This window comes from Knufia obscura, assembly GCF_036327395.1.
Source record: "Knufia obscura strain CCFEE 5817 isolate CBS 148926 chromosome Unknown scaffold_14, whole genome shotgun sequence".
NCBI classification, from domain to species: domain Eukaryota; kingdom Fungi; phylum Ascomycota; class Eurotiomycetes; order Chaetothyriales; family Trichomeriaceae; genus Knufia; species Knufia obscura.
In genome coordinates this window covers 110478-126223 of record NW_027042700.1, presented here as the reverse complement: position 1 = coordinate 126223, position 15746 = coordinate 110478, and the positions used below count along the sequence as shown (strand labels likewise).

Sequence of the window (15746 nt, the reverse complement as noted above, 5' to 3'; positions counted from 1 at the left end):
GAGGGATTCCATGGCAAAGCGCTTTTGGTGATTGAATATGCGTAGCTTGCACATGCTTTGCCTTGGGAAGATGGTCGGCAAGTAGGTTATGCTCAGAAGCAGTTATGAATCATGATGTAGAACGGCTCGTGACGTGACGGAGATCCTGGGAGGACACCATGGTATCGTGTCATGGGGTGTGCTGAAGGAACGATACACATGAGAAGACCAGAGTTTGACGCGCGTCAGGCTTCCTTACGCACCGCATTGAACAATGCGTGACACCAACAGGCCGAGTCTTGCTGTGCAAGTTGCTGGCTGCTTTGCAGCTTCATGCCCGCTGGCTTCTAAGTGGAATTCGTAGACTCTGGAGTACTCCTGAGAAAGAGCAAGTGCCTTGTGTCCTCAAGGTTTCGCTTCGAACGCGCTGATCATGTGTCTCAACAGCGCGCTGAACAGTCGTCGTCCTCCTCATGATCTGTCAACTCGCCAGCCCGTGTACAAGTCAGACAGAGTCCCGTTGGCTGCTGCGTCATGACTTCTTGCACATGCTCCGCGAGGAATGCAGCGTGCGAAACAGGGTGCGCCTGGCATCTTTCGTACATCCGCGCCTGGTAGCTGTCCGGCTCAGGGATTGCGGCTACCTGTGCAAGAATATAAGCGATATTGTTCTCATGTGCTTCACGTAGTGCCATTTGGTCAAACACCTTCTCCTCGAGGTGATTCCGTATGACTTCACGAAATCGGCAATCACAACCATCGATTCTATAGCTGCTCCGGGTGAGAACCAGTAGTTTGTGTTCTAAGCCACGTCTAACGCGTGCTCTATTGTCTTCTAGCAGATCTGTAGGTCATTAGCTTCGGTGCATCTCCGAAGACAGATTCAAGCAAACCTACAAAGTCGAGACCAAATGTCGTCCTCGCAGTGATAGCTTGTTATGTGGTGGAAACAGGCGGTGTGCCTCGTCACCATGTTCTCCGTAATATTCCTGAAGCCCCGATGATGATCCATTAGATCTGCAGCTACTAAGAGCTGACCCAAAGCCTTGATATCGGTGGTGCTCGTAGGATCGAGCCAATACGTCGCTGCCAGATAGACAGTCCTGTGCAGGGCATACTTGTCCACGAGCCGTGCTATGCTGAGAACTTTTTCGGCGCTCATGGTCATACTCACGGAATCATTGTGAAGGTGTATGATGCGGCACAGGACTTCCATGGCTTCAGCATCGTCTTCCGGCAGCGGTATGGATTTAGGGTTGTTGACATCGAGACCTTGACCTTCTTGAAACACTGGGCCGAACATGACAGCAAACGTCTTCGATGCTGCTCCTAGCATATGTGATAGCACACGGAGCTGCCTTTGCTTCTCCTCGATGCCTACTACCAAGATGATATCACCTAGATCTGCAATATCATCGACAAGTGCTGGAGCGTCCTGTGCACGTGGAGGCCGAGGAGTGTTAGCTGCGTTCGTGCCTCTAGCCCTCCAGTTACCTTTTCTTTTTGAGGGCATGATTGAAAGTTGAGCGAGCTCGAACACCGCGTATCTTCGTGAGTGGTTGTGGGATCAAGGCATAGAATTGCGTACATATGAAAGACGATTAGGGGGTAGTCGCGACGCGTCGCGCTTTTCCCTTTCCGGATACGCTAGCCGTCAACGGAAGCTCTGCAGAACGCCATAGATTCCATCAAGCACGAGAGCCACGGGTGGCCGGCAGTCTATGGTTTTGAACGTACCGCTGAGGTGCTCTCAATGGGCAACCTCGTATGACGGGAGTCATGCTGGGACGACTGATCATTGTACCATCTGGCATCGTCGACATCGACATCAGAAAAGCTCTGCTGCTCAAGTAGCATGAGCCACAACATGGTGCTTTCAACCGGAGGGTATTTACCTACTACGTGGACCATGTTACAAGACTGGCACTACCGAGCTCCAGGTGGACACCATAGACAAGAAAAGCTGCCAGTCAAGATTCCTCCACAGGGGATCGTTTGGACCAAGATACACGATCCAAGAATCTTACACCGTTTCCTTGTGCGTTCATGGTCTCCCCCTGCAGTGTAACGTGAGATGGTCTCTGATCATCTCCCAGGTAGACGCCCGCCACGAACCGTCGACCAGTCAAACTTCTTCGATAGCTACCACAGGAGCCGCCCGCACCAGCGTCATCCCTCCAATGAAGGCCTGGCTTGTCATCATAAATTCGCCTTCGCCTTCTCCTCCTCCTCGTCCAACATCTTCTTCCTCTCCGCCCTCATCTCCTCCCTAAACCGCAAATGCTCCTCCGACATCGGCACATGAATCTTATGCTGCTCACACGTCGCATACACCGTCCCGCCATCTGGACTCTCCATCTGCCCCCTCAACAACGTCGCCGTCCGTCCATGCTGCACGACCCAGCTTCTTATGCGTATCTTCGTGCCCGAGGGTATAGCCTTGAGGTAGCTCACATTCAGCGTCCTTGTCACACCGCCCATGAAGTCCCAGTATCCGGGGCGTTGGATCGGACATAAAGCCAAGGTAGTACACATGTCAAATGTAAGAGCTGCCGCACCGCCGTGAACCACTTCGTTTAGGTTGGCATACTCGGATGTCATGGTCATCTCGAGGAGACAAGATGGATGTGCACTTGGCCTGACAGGCGGATTAGCTGATGGGTCTCCGGGGTGCCCCGATGCGGTGATGAGACGGAGGTCCTCCATAACTGAATCGTCGAAGTTGCGCATGGATTTGCGGCGACGAATGAAGTTGTAGAGGTCGAGCATGGACTGGCAGGCTGCTTTGGCCTTTGCTGTTTCCTCGGGTGTTTCATCTGCTTGTGTGTCTGTTATGTATGGGGGGAAGGTGGTTGGTGCCATCGCGCAGTCAGTGTTCCGTAACCTTGAATCTCTAAGATGGACTGAATCTATAGCTGTTTGTAGAGGATAGAGCCTATCGGCTGCAGCGTGGTGTCATGGTGAGGACTTGAGATGAGCTCTGCTCATGCGTTCTGTGGCTATTTTGTGAACCTGATGGAGATAACAGTCGTCTTGCCTGAGCGATATAGCTCCAGATATGGCAAAACTAGGCATTATAGATCTGGGTAGCTAGTAGACGACTATTGACCTCCTAGAAGCTGAAGTCAAACTTAACCTCGGCAAAAGATCTATTAACCGTGACTGTGAAAGCTGAAGCAATTAATACTAACACATTAACAAGAACTGACTCTCATCAGGCGCTCATAAGACAAGCAACACGATTGACACCAGTGTCCTTGGAACAGAAGACTTATTGAAGAAGTATTTGATTAGATAGTGTCTGCCTCGATCGTGGTATTACATAGACACGAAGTCGGCGCCCTTCGCTATGTCATGCTGATCGTCCAGTTGAAATGTCCAAAGCCAGATCATCCTCAACTTTTATTTACATCGTGCTCAAAGCTCTTGCATGTAAGCTAGAGATCGAGTTGGTCGTGACACATCGTGAGGTTGCTGTGTTTCGGCAGCAACGAGACCTAGGTTTTGTGTTGAGCTTGATGCTCAAGCACCAATTCTTTGGTAGAAAAGTAGGTATGCCACTTTGTTATCCTTGACGGACTCCTTGTATCTCGGTGTCTGTGGGCCAGAGGTATCTTTGGCAGGAGTGGCGCTGCCGTTGACAACAGCGCTGACAGTCGACTTTGATCTTCCATGTCCGGCCGCCACCTGACTCCAGACGTTACCAGAGTCTTGTTCTTCGTCCTCATCCGCTTCAATATTTTCGTATCGATTCGCGCTCGACTTGGCTTGCTTTTTGTGTTGCTCAAGTGCAGCTGCAAGCACTTTCGGGTCTTCTTCACTTCCGCCTTCGGCCACATCATCACTCCTGATTCTCCGAATAAGAGTGTCATCAAGACGGATCCACTCACGCCCATCTTGACGTCGGATATCGACTGTATAGTGACCACCGTTAGCATTCTTGCCATGGTGGTAGATGACGCCGGTGAGTCTGTATTTTGGTAAGCCACCATGCGCAGCGAATCTGTTTCGAGCAGCAGGTTGGAACACTTCCTTTGGTATTTCGAGCTCCAATGGATATCCCACTTTCTTCCATATCTTTTCAGCTCGTTTTGTCACGGAGTTGTACTCGAAGCGCTTGAGATGCAGGATGAGGACTGGCGGAAGTGTCTCGATGAACACCTGCTTAGTTGCAGTGGCTTTCATACCTCGCATTGATTGGAAGTCGCCCTGCATGCTCTCTGGTTTCGTTAACCCTTTCAGTGCATCGATGATATTTGAAACCTGAGGAGAGCCGATGTCGAGCTGTAGAGGTTGATATGGTTCCAGAGTGACAGATAGCTTATTACCAGCGACCTTCAGCTCAGACCTCAACTTTCCTCCGAAGATGCTGTTGATCGGTGAATCAGCATTCACTGCGCCGGACGAGCGTGTAATTGCCGACTTCCGTTTGTGGCCAACCTCAAGCCAGCCGTCTTGTATGTCTACATTCTCTGAGACATTTGACGCGCTTCCAACAGGCGTAGATCGACCAGAGCTAGCGCTGGTTCCCGATCGTTGCATTGCTAGACTGCATTCTTCGTGAAGCTCTTCTAGCAGAAAACCGAGGAACTCCTGCGCATCTTGCTGATGTCCTCTTCTCATGTCGCGAAATCGGGGGAGCTTGTTGATAGTTTCGTATACAAAGTCCGGTCGAAGTGAGTCGCCGTACTTCTCAAAGTCTTCGGCTTTGAGTCTCAGTCGCAGCTGCTCCACAGAAGGGGCGGTATCGATGGAGCTATACTCCTTCATGAACATAATCCTACTTCGTGTTAGCGTCGTTCTAGAGTCTAGAAAGGAGGAACATACATAGCATCGACAAGAGGTGTGGTGCTCTTGAAGGTATGGGCTGCTTTTTCAGCGACTTTGTCCAACAAGTCGTAAAAGGGAATACAAGAAACAAGAACTTGAAGTACCTAAGGAAAAGTCAGCTCAAGCTCAAAATACAGGTACAAAGACTTACAGAATTCATATAACACATATTGCCAGTGTTGACCAGACCACGTGGCTGTAGGAAAGTGACCTTGGATGGTACCTCAGCAACATTGATATCTCCAAGAACTTCACCCAAACTTTCACTTCTGGGAGCTGATAAACCATTGAGGACGGGTACACCGATCGCGGCAGCGATAGAGGATCCGTTAGAGGCAGACTGCTTTCGGACAAGATCTGCCCAGGATTTGGGCGGTGGTGGTGCGACGGGCGCAGCTGGTGTTGCCTCGACCGATGACTCAGGCTTGACCATCTCTTCAGTAGGAGCAATAGACTCGGGATCGGCTTTCGATCTAGCTGAAGCCACAGAATCATGGCGGCTTTTTCTTGCAGCCACTGGGCTCGCTGGTATCGCCGGTATAACGGGCACAACTGGCATAGCCACTCGAGAAACTTTTTGCTGCGTAGGAGTCTGTTGTGTCTTGACCGCAGGTGCGACTGCAGAGGATGGTGTTGTAGGCTGGGTAGACATGTGGTCGGATGGAGTTTCTGACGGGACTGTGGTAGGTGTTTCAGCAGGAACATCGGTAGCAGCTTGGTTTGTGTCCTCGGTGGTAGCCCCGTTGGTCACAGGAGTGACAGAAGTGTTTTCCTGAGCGATGGAGATTGGCGTGAGAGCAGGCGGGAAACTCATTGGCTCGTAGTATCTCGATCGAGAAAGTGTTCGTTTGCTGCGCGCAGCTCGAGGGGGAAGCTCCAGGTCTGGAACGGATAACCATGGTAACTGTGTTTGATTAGCACAGGACTTTCATATAGTGAAACTCAGCTTACTGGAGGAGTGAAAGGCTCTGTAGCTACCTCTGCTTTCACAATTGGCGTCGATGGCTCTTCAGCAACGGGGGCTACTACTACTGCTGGCGGAGGCTCGTCTTTCTGCTCCTGCACCGCGCTAACCTGGCTAATAGGTCTCGAAGGTGGCGTCTGAACAGCAACGTTCGAGGCAGTCGACGTCAAGCTCGGTCGTCGCGGAGGAGGTATCGAAGCTTGCCGTGTGTGAGGATAGGCTCGTGGTGTAGGAGGCATATGTGGTTGAGAAGACACCACCAAAGGACCGTGCTGTTGCATCTGCGGGTGAGGCGGCATCGGGGGCTGATAGTAAGGACCTCGTGGTCCATGATATGGCTGTGGGTACTGTGGCTGGTAAGGAGGAGGATACCACTGCTGCTGATAGTGTGGGTATGGAGGCATCATGGGGCCCATTGGCTGCGCATAGTACTGCTGGTAACCATGGGTCGGAGCCATGTGAGGCCGTCCATAAGGAACATGGTGCTGCCTCTGGTGGGGAGGCACTGGCATCTGCTGCCAGGGCGGCACACCGTTCGGATTCATCCTGATGTGGTAGGCAAGAGCCTACTGGGGCAGGTGCACCATGAGAGTCGCGTAGATTTGATCTTAGGAAAGAGCGACCCGGGATATATTTGTATTTGTTTCAGCTAGAAGACTATTTCTGATAAGTCTCCCTACAGCTCATCGTAATGCTCGCAGATATCACTGGTATCGATCTACGTGGGAGGGATCTCGCTGATGGTCGTGTGTCAGTGCTTGACGCCGGTTACGGTGCACCCACGCGGTCGGGGGTGAGGGCTCGAAGAGAGCTCCGTCTACGCAGCAGTATGGGCGCCTCCAGATAGAGCGCGCAGTGAGTGGAGAGGGTGAGTTGTTGCTTGACTGCGCCGAACTGGATGGTGACCACAAGGCTCTCAGGTTGAATTGCGTGCTGCTCACGGTAAATTGTCATTTCCAGCTTTGCGCCAGCTTTCCCTACAGCATACCGTACCCAGAATCTCCAAACTACGTGAAGTTAGCGCATCATGACTCGCCTCATCTGGTCCCCAGTCACGAACCCCCCACCTCATCGCTCGTTCCAGTCTTTCTAAGCACCTTCGCCTCGGCGACGCGGCTGATGTTATTTAATTCCCTCAGCTTGTACATTTATTTACGTTATACTACCGTCGAGGACCCAAGTCATCTTCATTGTGGCTTGAAGAGGCGAATCTGTGACTCAGTCGACGGCAACAATGAGCTCCAATGCAGCCCTGACCTCCTCTAGCAAGATCTCCATACCGACCGCGGCTCCGAACTACTCGCAGAACCCTTCATTCGGTGGTGCCGAACTTTCTCAGAAGAGGAGCAACAGTTCCGGCAATACTGGAGCACGCGTGCAAACACGTCAATCTGCCCAGCCACGCAATCAGCAATCATTCAAGAAGCCCAACAAGTCGCAGAAGAAGGCAAGACTGTTTGGTGATGATGAGGCGGACGAAGTTGCAGCAATGAGGTCAATCAACAGCAATATCCGGAAGGGCCAATCCATCACTCATCTCATGAACTTCTCCTTACCTCCGAGACCTCAATATCAGCCGCAGCGTAACAACCATAGACCGCAACAGAGGTACAACAGAACCTGGGGACTAGGCTCGGGCTATCATGCTGTCGACAAAGCCAAATACGTTCACGCCAACTATCGCTTTATTGTACGGTCGGATCGAGAATATCATACCCAGACTGTCGACGCTGACGTCCATGTTGGCTGGGACGCTGTCATTCAAATCCTGGCATCAGCCGACACTCAGTCCACCAATTGCCCAATATGTTTGTCAGTCCCTGTTGCACCTCGAATGGCAAAATGCGGTCACATCTTCTGTCTACCATGCCTTATCCGATATATGCATTCCACCGACGACACGGCTCCCGTGCACGATAGACGTGCTAGGTGGAAGAAATGCCCCATCTGTGAAGACAGTGTCTACATCTCAGAGGTGCGGCCTGTTCGATGGTTTGAAGGTCAAGAGGCCAGCATGCTCAGGGAAGGTGGCGATGTGTTACTTAGGCTACTCAAGAGATATCCCGGAACAACACTTGCTTTACCACGTGATGCCGCCGAGAGTTACGGAAAACACGAAGACATCCCTTGGTTCCATGTTGCTGAGATTATGGATTATGCTCGGTTCATGAAAGGTGGAGAAGACTACATGACAGAGCAATATAACCAAGAAATTCTGGCTCTGGAAGAACAAGAAAGAGTAGATGAGCTGATGTTTGGTGATGAGACGACATGGACAAGAAAGGCCATCAACGCAATAGGAGAGGCGAAGCAGAGAGTGGCCGGCCTTCCGAACCCTCCTCCGCTTCAAGCTGAGTCTGCCGAGGACAAGGAAGAAGTTGTGCTCGAGTCTTGGGATCAGGAGAGCACTGCAAATCGCTCTGAGACTTCAGCTCTTACGAAAGGCATGGACCGACTTTCTTTCAGCGAGCATCATGGCTCTGGTGCTGGTCCCAAACCAAGATTGCCCTTCTATTTCTACAACGCTTTACCAAACTTCTTCCTCTCCCCCTTGGACATCCGGATCCTCAAAACAGCCTTCGGTGAATTCGCTGCCTTTCCATCAACGATACTGCCCCGAGTGGAGCACATTTCTACGGGTCATATTGTCGACGACGACTTGCGCAAGAGAGCCAAATACATGGCGCATCTTCCTTATGGCGCTGAAGTCAGCATGATCGAATGCGACTGGACGGATATCATCAGCCCGAATATACTAGAGCAGTTCGCAGAAGACATCAACCGTAGGAGGAAACGGAACCTTGACAAAGAAGCCCGCGAGGAAAGGGACAGAATTCGTGCTGAGAAGAAGGAAGAAGACGAGCGATGGGCGGCCACTAGACGCAGAAGGCCTAGCATAACAGAGAAGAGCTTCTCCGAGGCTGATTTCGTACCATTGCAAAGCATTGCGGCATCACCCCCCAGCGATAGCAATCTGGCTCAAACACCACCGTGGGCGAATCAAAGAACTCAGTCTTCCTTTGCCACATTAGCAAGTCCTGGCACCAGTCCAGAAGGATCAAGAACTGTTTGGGGCACGGCAGCCATTACACCAGCCTCACCACCCATGCATATTGCCAGACCACAACAACCAATGGAGGACGGTTGGCTGCAAGATTGGGAAAGGGATCTTCTTGACGAGGCAGATGCTGTGGCGTTGGTTGCAGCAAGTAACGCCGGCGAAGGAAGCTCAAAGCAGCCATCACTGCCAACAAGCAAAAAGAACAAGAAGAAGAAGATCACCTTGATGTCAACAAATGCTCGCCGAGGCGCTTAGGTAGATTCGCGTTCCAGTCTATTGTGATTCTAGAGTCAACAATGATATATGTATTTGAGCAGCAGCCTGCTCTTCATATACGTTTTGTATGGTTCCGTCCTTCCTGCTCCACCTCGGATATTTGGCGAAAAAGCGACAACTCTGATTGGTGTGCCCCTGGCGATGTAAAGTTGAACACGAGCGATCTTCAAGTTTTACAAGATTCAGCAGGGAAAGTGCTCGGTGCTTCGTGGCACACTCGTCACCATTTTGTTCTTGTACATAATTTTTATCCAGACTTCGGCTGTCGCTCGTTATTCCTTGCTATGAACATCAACATTCCTTTATGATGACAATCACCACACGTAGCCAGACGGGCAGAACGCCCAAGTACGTTTCCTTCGATTGCGAATGAGATCACTACTAAATCTTGCAGAAAACCGGAGCATCCGGGATACGTTGAGACACCAGGAACATACAAGAAGCCTAGGTCGCGCAAGTCGATGCCAGCAATCTCGGACGATTCAGTTGCGCAGGGATTCGCGGCCGACACAATGAACGCCCTCTCCGAGGCCAGGGAGCGCACGAAAGGCGTGAAAAGCGAGGAACAGCCCAACGGTGACATCTATGGACATGCCAATGGCCAGACTCGAGTCTACATCAATGGTCATGCGAAAGGACAAATGAACGGGCACGCGAAGCTGCCCAAAGGCAAGATCGTGGACGGTTGGGAAGTCGGGACAGATCCCAAGGTCGACCGCTCAGGACACAAGGAGTTTGGAGGTTCATTTGGCGTGTCTGCCATGATGATCGGGTTTCCGCTGCTCATGTGGTACATGTGGATAGGAGCCACATACTACAACGGGCACCTTCCTTCGCGAGCACCAGGCCAGAGCATGTCAGACTTCCTGCGACACCTGGTTGGGCTTGCCTACGAAGGCGCATTCCCACACGCAAAAGCATGGGCGATGTATTGGACCATGTTTGCATTCGAGTGCTTTTTATACATTAATGCGCCTGGCATATGGACGAGGGGGAAGCCTCTGCCACATGAGGATGGCAAGACGCTGCCATATTACTGCTCAGGCATTTCTTCATGGTGGATCACGAACGCTGTGGCTCTGACACTGCATTTTACCGGAATCTTCCCTCTCTACACAATCATCGATGAGTTCGGACCTATCATGTCTGTGGCCATTCTTTCTGGATTTGGTGTCTCCATCATAGCATATGTTTCGGCGCTGTATCGAGGAAAGCAGCATCGCATGACCGGCGACCACATCTACGACTTTTTCATGGGAGCTGAGCTCAACCCAAGAATGTTTGGTATTCTGGATTTTAAGATGTTCTTCGAAGTTCGACTACCTTGGTACATCCTTTACTTGACCACAATGGGTATGTGCGCGCGTCAGTATGAGCGCTATGGATACGTCTCTGGTGAGGCCTCACTGTTACTACTTGCACATTTCCTGTATGCGAATGCATGCTCGAAGGGCGAGGAACTGATTCCAATTACATGGGACATGTACTACGAGAAATGGGGTTTCATGCTGATCTTCTGGAACATGGCCGGTGTTCCGCTCAGTTACTGCCATTGCACCATCTACTTGGCCAACCATCACCCTGAGGAATATGCTTGGAACAAGTATGCCATTGTTGCGATGCACTTTTTGTATATCGTCGTCTACTGGATCTGGGATACGTGCAATGGACAGAAGAACCGTTTCCGAGGCTCATTGTCCGGCTCGACATTCGACCGATGGACGTTCCCGCCACTACCGTACGCTTATATTGAGAATCCAAAGGTTATCGAGTCTGAGGCAGGTCCGTTGCTTGCTGATGGGTGGTGTAAGTGTCGTACATCCTTCTTGGGGAAATTTTTACTAACGGTGGCAGATGGCAAGGCTCGCAAGGTACATTACACGTGCGATCTATTCTTTGCGCTATCGTGGGGTGCCGTTACGGGCTTCCACTCTCCCTTCCCATGGTTCTATCCTTTCTTCTTCACCTGTATGATAATACATCGAGCAATCCGGGACGTTGAGAGATGTCGCATCAAGTATGGCAGTGCTTGGGCAGAGTACGAAAAGCAGGTGCCATACTTGTTCATACCAGTAGGTCAATTTGTAGCCCTGAGGTCTTTCATGCTAACGCTTTCTAGTACGTGTATTAATATTAGAGATATCCCTAATTCGTACATACTGTAATGGGGTGGAAGTGATTTGGAAGTGACGATGGGTTTAGGAACATCACGACGTGTTGGAAAAGTTGTGGCAAGTTTCACAGTGTTGATGACCTCAGGTGAAGCGCAATATTGCAAACAGAGAAATGTCACATATTTCAACCACACTGTCAAGACACGCACGCTCCTCGTTCTTGTTCTACAGACCTTCGTACTCCTGCGCCTCGATCTCGGTCACGTATTCTTCCCTGGCGTCTAGTACCACGTGTACACTACCGAAGCCCTGTCTCATGGCAAACTGATCACGCGACCACCTTCACCGTCCTCAGTACTACACATCTCTTATCGGACGACACTACACGTACCTAAGCCCCATGCCACTATCGCGCAAGCCTTCGAACGGTTCCTCGAAGGCAATGGGCCGGCTGTTGAATGACAAGATACCTCAGCGCCACGGATACACCATGACCTCACACCCTCTGAAGCCAGATATCGTTTCCTCTGCCGGCCTTGCGAAGATGCCATCGATGTTCGGGGATCTATCGGACGAAGCGTTGTCGTCTAGTACAACAGTACTTGCCCCTCCTATTCGACATGAGAGCACTGTCCAAACCTCAATCTTCAATCTCGAGACAGTGACGGAAGCCGTACAGACATCTACAATTGGGGGAAATTTTGCTGGACCTCCAGTGTCAGAGCCTCTCATTCTTCCCTCCGAGGCGACCACGCAGTCATCGAGTATATCACCCTTGCAGTCTGATCTTTTCCCCTCGGGCCCAGATCCCTTCGCGACCACGCAACCCGCAAGCATTACAACTAGACTAGCGGCAAGCGCAGCAGGAGAAGCAACACCATCCTCACCGGCCATGACTACCTCTCAGGTATCAGCTGCTGAACCAGTAGCTCCCACACCGCGAACCACCCTGCAAACTTCCCTCACGTCGACGTCCTCAATGGCCTCACAATCTACCTCCGTCAATCCCACCGAGATAGCGACTCCAGAATGCCAGCACGATCCAGCATGCGCCGAAGAGCAAAAAGGAGCATCGCACAACCGAGGAACAATCGTAGGGCCAGTCCTCGGCGCCATAGCCTTCCTCGTCCTCGTCTTCGCAGCATACATGCTCTTCCGTCGACGCCGTCGCAGAAACAAGCAAAAGAAACTCGAAGCAGCGGCAATCTGGTCGGATAAATCAACGAGAAACTCACAGGCTTCTACAAACGTCGCGAAGGAGGAGGCCCACAAGGATAACCGAGACACTCAAGAGCGAGGCAGAAGCAGAATCAAATCCCTCGAGATACTAGGCGAACCAGGTCCAACAATCCCAACAGACGGCGCCCTCGAGACACTCCACCGAAAGTCTGCACCGTACCCTCCACAAGATCAGACCCAAACCCGCAGAGCCAGCACCCTGAGTCGGACCTGGTCAAACGCCTCCTCTGATCCATTCCGCACCCCGCCTAACCAAGACCAACCAAACAAGTCGAGAATCGGCCTCGCGCTAACACGCTACTCAACAGCTGACACAACTCGAACACGACCAGTCTCCCCTATCAAGCCACAGAAACCCAACACGATCGTCCTCCAGAACCACAACGCCGCAATCAACCACAACAAATCCAACCGCACCTCTACCCTCAGCGCACAAACAGACGGTACAGCCAGAGATACCATCGAAGCGGAAACCGAACAGCCCAAAATCTGCAAGGCACGTCTCGTCCTCACGGCCCGTCGTCACAGTTTCACACCACGAATAATCAACATCGTCGCAGGTCAGAACGGCAGTCGCAGTCGCAGCCGGAGTCGAAGTCGGGATGGCCTCAACAGCAACGAAGCAAACACAAACGGTCAAAGAAGAATATCAGACCGGGCACGCTCCGCGAGTCCAGCTGGTCATGGGTATGGCTACGCCGGGTCACCAGCGAAACTGAACGCACATTTTGGGATTGAGACGTGGGGAATGGGTGCTGGTCGGACGTCGTCTGAGAGGGGTAGGATTGAGCGGGCAGGATCCGGTGGTAGTACGCGTGGTCGGCAGGGTGAGAGGACGACGGGGACAGAACAAGAGCAGAAAGGTGGTGTAAGTTACCCGCCGAGTAGTTATCCGAAGCTGGGGAGGACGTTGTCGGCTGTGAAGAGGACGATTCGGGCGGATAAGGAGAGGGCGTTTAGTGGGACTGGGGCAGTGATTTTGCCAGAGACTGTTACTGTGGATAGACGCGGAGGTCGAGCGAGGGCTGGGGCGAAGGAGTAATATCGGTATGACTGTGAGTGTCGTGAAGGACATTAGAGAGGCCGCATGTGTTTTCTGGTTGATGATTTAGCTGCACGGTGCTGCTTAATGAATGGTCTGCGAGGCCGGTGTTGGCCTGGACGTCGGCTCAGTCAGGACTGCGATCTACGTTGTGAGTGGGATGTACAGTAGACTAGATTCATGGACTGAAGCCACAAAAGATACAGGTTGCATGTATGTTCCTCACAATAGCGGCACCAGAGGGTTGTCACTAATATGCTACCTTGAAATACTACGGACCAATTCGATGGGTGCTGTGAGCGTGTCTTGTTAGGGGAGCCAAGCGACAGAGAATCTAGGCACTCCAGGTGATTTGCTTCGCCCGGAGAAGACCGCAGTTGTGCTGTTAGTAGTCATTCTTTCACGACCCTCATAACTGCTCTATCGGTTTTTCCAGCGCTTGGTAGGTCGATGCTGTTGTGAAAAGTATACATGCAACCTTGGAAACAGTGGATTTTAGCATAACTTTGCTGCTCGATGCTACTGTAATACTGTGAACGAATGCTCGTTGTTTCTATTGCGCTTTTGGCTTCGTGACCGAGTCGCGTTGAGTCGTCGACCAAGATATGATGACGGAAAATTTATTCCGTTGCGGGTAGAACTTACGAGTTTCTGCCAGCTGTGCAGCAAAGCTCAAGCTTCAAAATCCTCTCTACCTGTCTACAAAGTCGTGATGTAAGAGCATCGACGCTGAGAGTGAACTCGTGGAGGCCTTCCTGCACAGAGGCTGGTATAACCAGCAGATCTCATCCTAGATTTCATGTCTCGTGCACAATCTCGGGCGGACTTTCAGATTGTCCGCCTGCTGTCCGCGTTTAACAGGTCGAGGATGCAACCGATTTGATTGTCCGCCCGGAGACTATGCCTAGAAATCGATGCAAGTACTTTTGCCCACAGCGTGAAAAGGACCAAAAGATCGTCCTGCAAGCATCAAATACGAGCACGATTTCGGATTCAGATTCCATGCCGCATGTGAAGATGGGGCTCTCGAATCAATATGTATACGTCATCACGCGAGCACTTCGCCTAACCAGCCAATAAAAAGTGCCATACTGATGCAGCACAGCTGTAAACTCAATCGGTTGAGGCGGTATTAAGATTTGATACTTGTACTTTCCCTCTCAAGAATCGATACTTACCTTGTATATCGTCGTTGTCGCCGGCATATCGAGACTAGGGGGCAAGTAACATGTCGCCGTCAGCTGTGGTACAATCCGAGGATGAGCTCAAGCATAGGACAAGCATTCCGGAGCAGCCAATTACTGAACGAAACCCACCTCTGGTACCTGAGTCAGAAGTTGAGAATGGCAAAGTGAACAATTATGCTGTTCCTCGTGCCAACGTCGCCGCAACTAGAGAGGCCCCCAATGGCACCGAGAAGGATCAGTATAATTACATCAACAGAAAGAAGACAGTTAGTGGCCACGCCCACAAGTCTTGGCAATGATGGCCGTACTAACAGGTCGAAAATAGGTTCTTGAGCAACACTGCGTCTGGTTCGATCGTGACAACGACGGTGTGATCTGGCCCATCGACACATGGCGTACGGTTCGAGAATTCGGGTGGGGAATCAGGTTGTCTTTGTTCTTCACTTGCTTCCTGCATCTCGTCCAGTCATGGGGTACAGTCCCGTGGTTCTTTCTGATACCAGATCCTTTGTTCCGGGTATGGATCCACAACATCCACAACAACAAGCATGGTAGTAGTACTTTGGCGTTCGACAATGAGGGACGGTTCCGACCTCAGTTTTTCGACGAGTACTTTGCGAGGAATGACAAGGACGGGAAGGGGGGTTTGACGTTCTGGGAAGGTTACCAGGGGTTGAGGAACATCAGATTCGCCTGGGACATCTTCGGTCAGATATCAGCATTTTTTGAGTGTGAGTTATCCTTCTTCTGATTGACTTGACGTTTGCTGACGAGGCGATAGGGGGTATGACATACGTTTTGATATGGCCTGAGGATGGCATTGTTAGGAAGGAGGACGCTCGGCGTGTGTTGGATGGTAGCATATTTCATGAAATGACGACCAGCCACCGGAAGTACGATGCAGAGAAGAGCATGACGTGGTAGCTTTTCGACGAGCATATCGATTTCAGCGACGTACGTCAGCTGGTGAAAACACACTGCACAGACAGCGGATGAATGCATCTATAATACGTCACGAGACTGCTCAGAAGGACAAGCTTTATGGACCTGAAGA

The 15746-nt window shown here is 51.3% G+C and overlaps 6 protein-coding genes across 6 annotated transcripts; 3 read left to right on the top strand and 3 right to left on the bottom strand.

Moving 5' to 3' along the window:
- Window positions 1-781: 781 nt before the first annotated feature.
- Window positions 782-1492, bottom strand: PMZ80_009575 (uncharacterized protein; the record flags this gene model as incomplete). The annotated part of the gene is made up of 2 exons (XM_064877968.1): window positions 782-814; window positions 950-1492. The coding sequence occupies 2 exons, from the start codon at window positions 1490-1492 to the stop codon at window positions 782-784; spliced, it is 576 nt and encodes a 191-aa protein (XP_064726076.1).
- Window positions 1493-2178: 686 nt separating this feature from the next.
- On the bottom strand, window positions 2179-2841 carry PMZ80_009574 (uncharacterized protein; the record flags this gene model as incomplete). Its single annotated transcript, XM_064877967.1, has 1 exon — window positions 2179-2841. The coding sequence occupies one exon, from the start codon at window positions 2839-2841 to the stop codon at window positions 2179-2181; it is 663 nt and encodes a 220-aa protein (XP_064726075.1).
- Window positions 2842-3501: 660 nt separating this feature from the next.
- Window positions 3502-6318, bottom strand: PMZ80_009573 (uncharacterized protein; the record flags this gene model as incomplete). Its single annotated transcript, XM_064877966.1, has 4 exons — window positions 3502-4759; window positions 4807-4913; window positions 4961-5713; window positions 5761-6318. 4 exons carry the CDS (start codon window positions 6316-6318, stop codon window positions 3502-3504), a joined length of 2676 nt encoding a protein of 891 aa, XP_064726074.1.
- A 689-nt stretch (window positions 6319-7007) lies between these two features.
- PMZ80_009572 (uncharacterized protein) lies at window positions 7008-9089 on the top strand (the record flags this gene model as incomplete). The annotated part of the gene is made up of 1 exon (XM_064877965.1): window positions 7008-9089. One exon carries the CDS (start codon window positions 7008-7010, stop codon window positions 9087-9089), a length of 2082 nt encoding a protein of 693 aa, XP_064726073.1.
- A 328-nt stretch (window positions 9090-9417) lies between these two features.
- Window positions 9418-13505, top strand: ERG4 (C-24(28) sterol reductase; the record flags this gene model as incomplete). Its single annotated transcript, XM_064877964.1, has 4 exons — window positions 9418-9458; window positions 9505-10916; window positions 10965-11182; window positions 11580-13505. The coding sequence occupies 4 exons, from the start codon at window positions 9418-9420 to the stop codon at window positions 13503-13505; spliced, it is 3597 nt and encodes a 1198-aa protein (XP_064726072.1).
- A 1228-nt stretch (window positions 13506-14733) lies between these two features.
- PMZ80_009570 (uncharacterized protein) lies at window positions 14734-15616 on the top strand (the record flags this gene model as incomplete). Its single annotated transcript, XM_064877963.1, has 3 exons — window positions 14734-14958; window positions 15018-15423; window positions 15474-15616. 3 exons carry the CDS (start codon window positions 14734-14736, stop codon window positions 15614-15616), a joined length of 774 nt encoding a protein of 257 aa, XP_064726071.1.
- Between the last annotated feature and the right edge of the window lie 130 nt (window positions 15617-15746).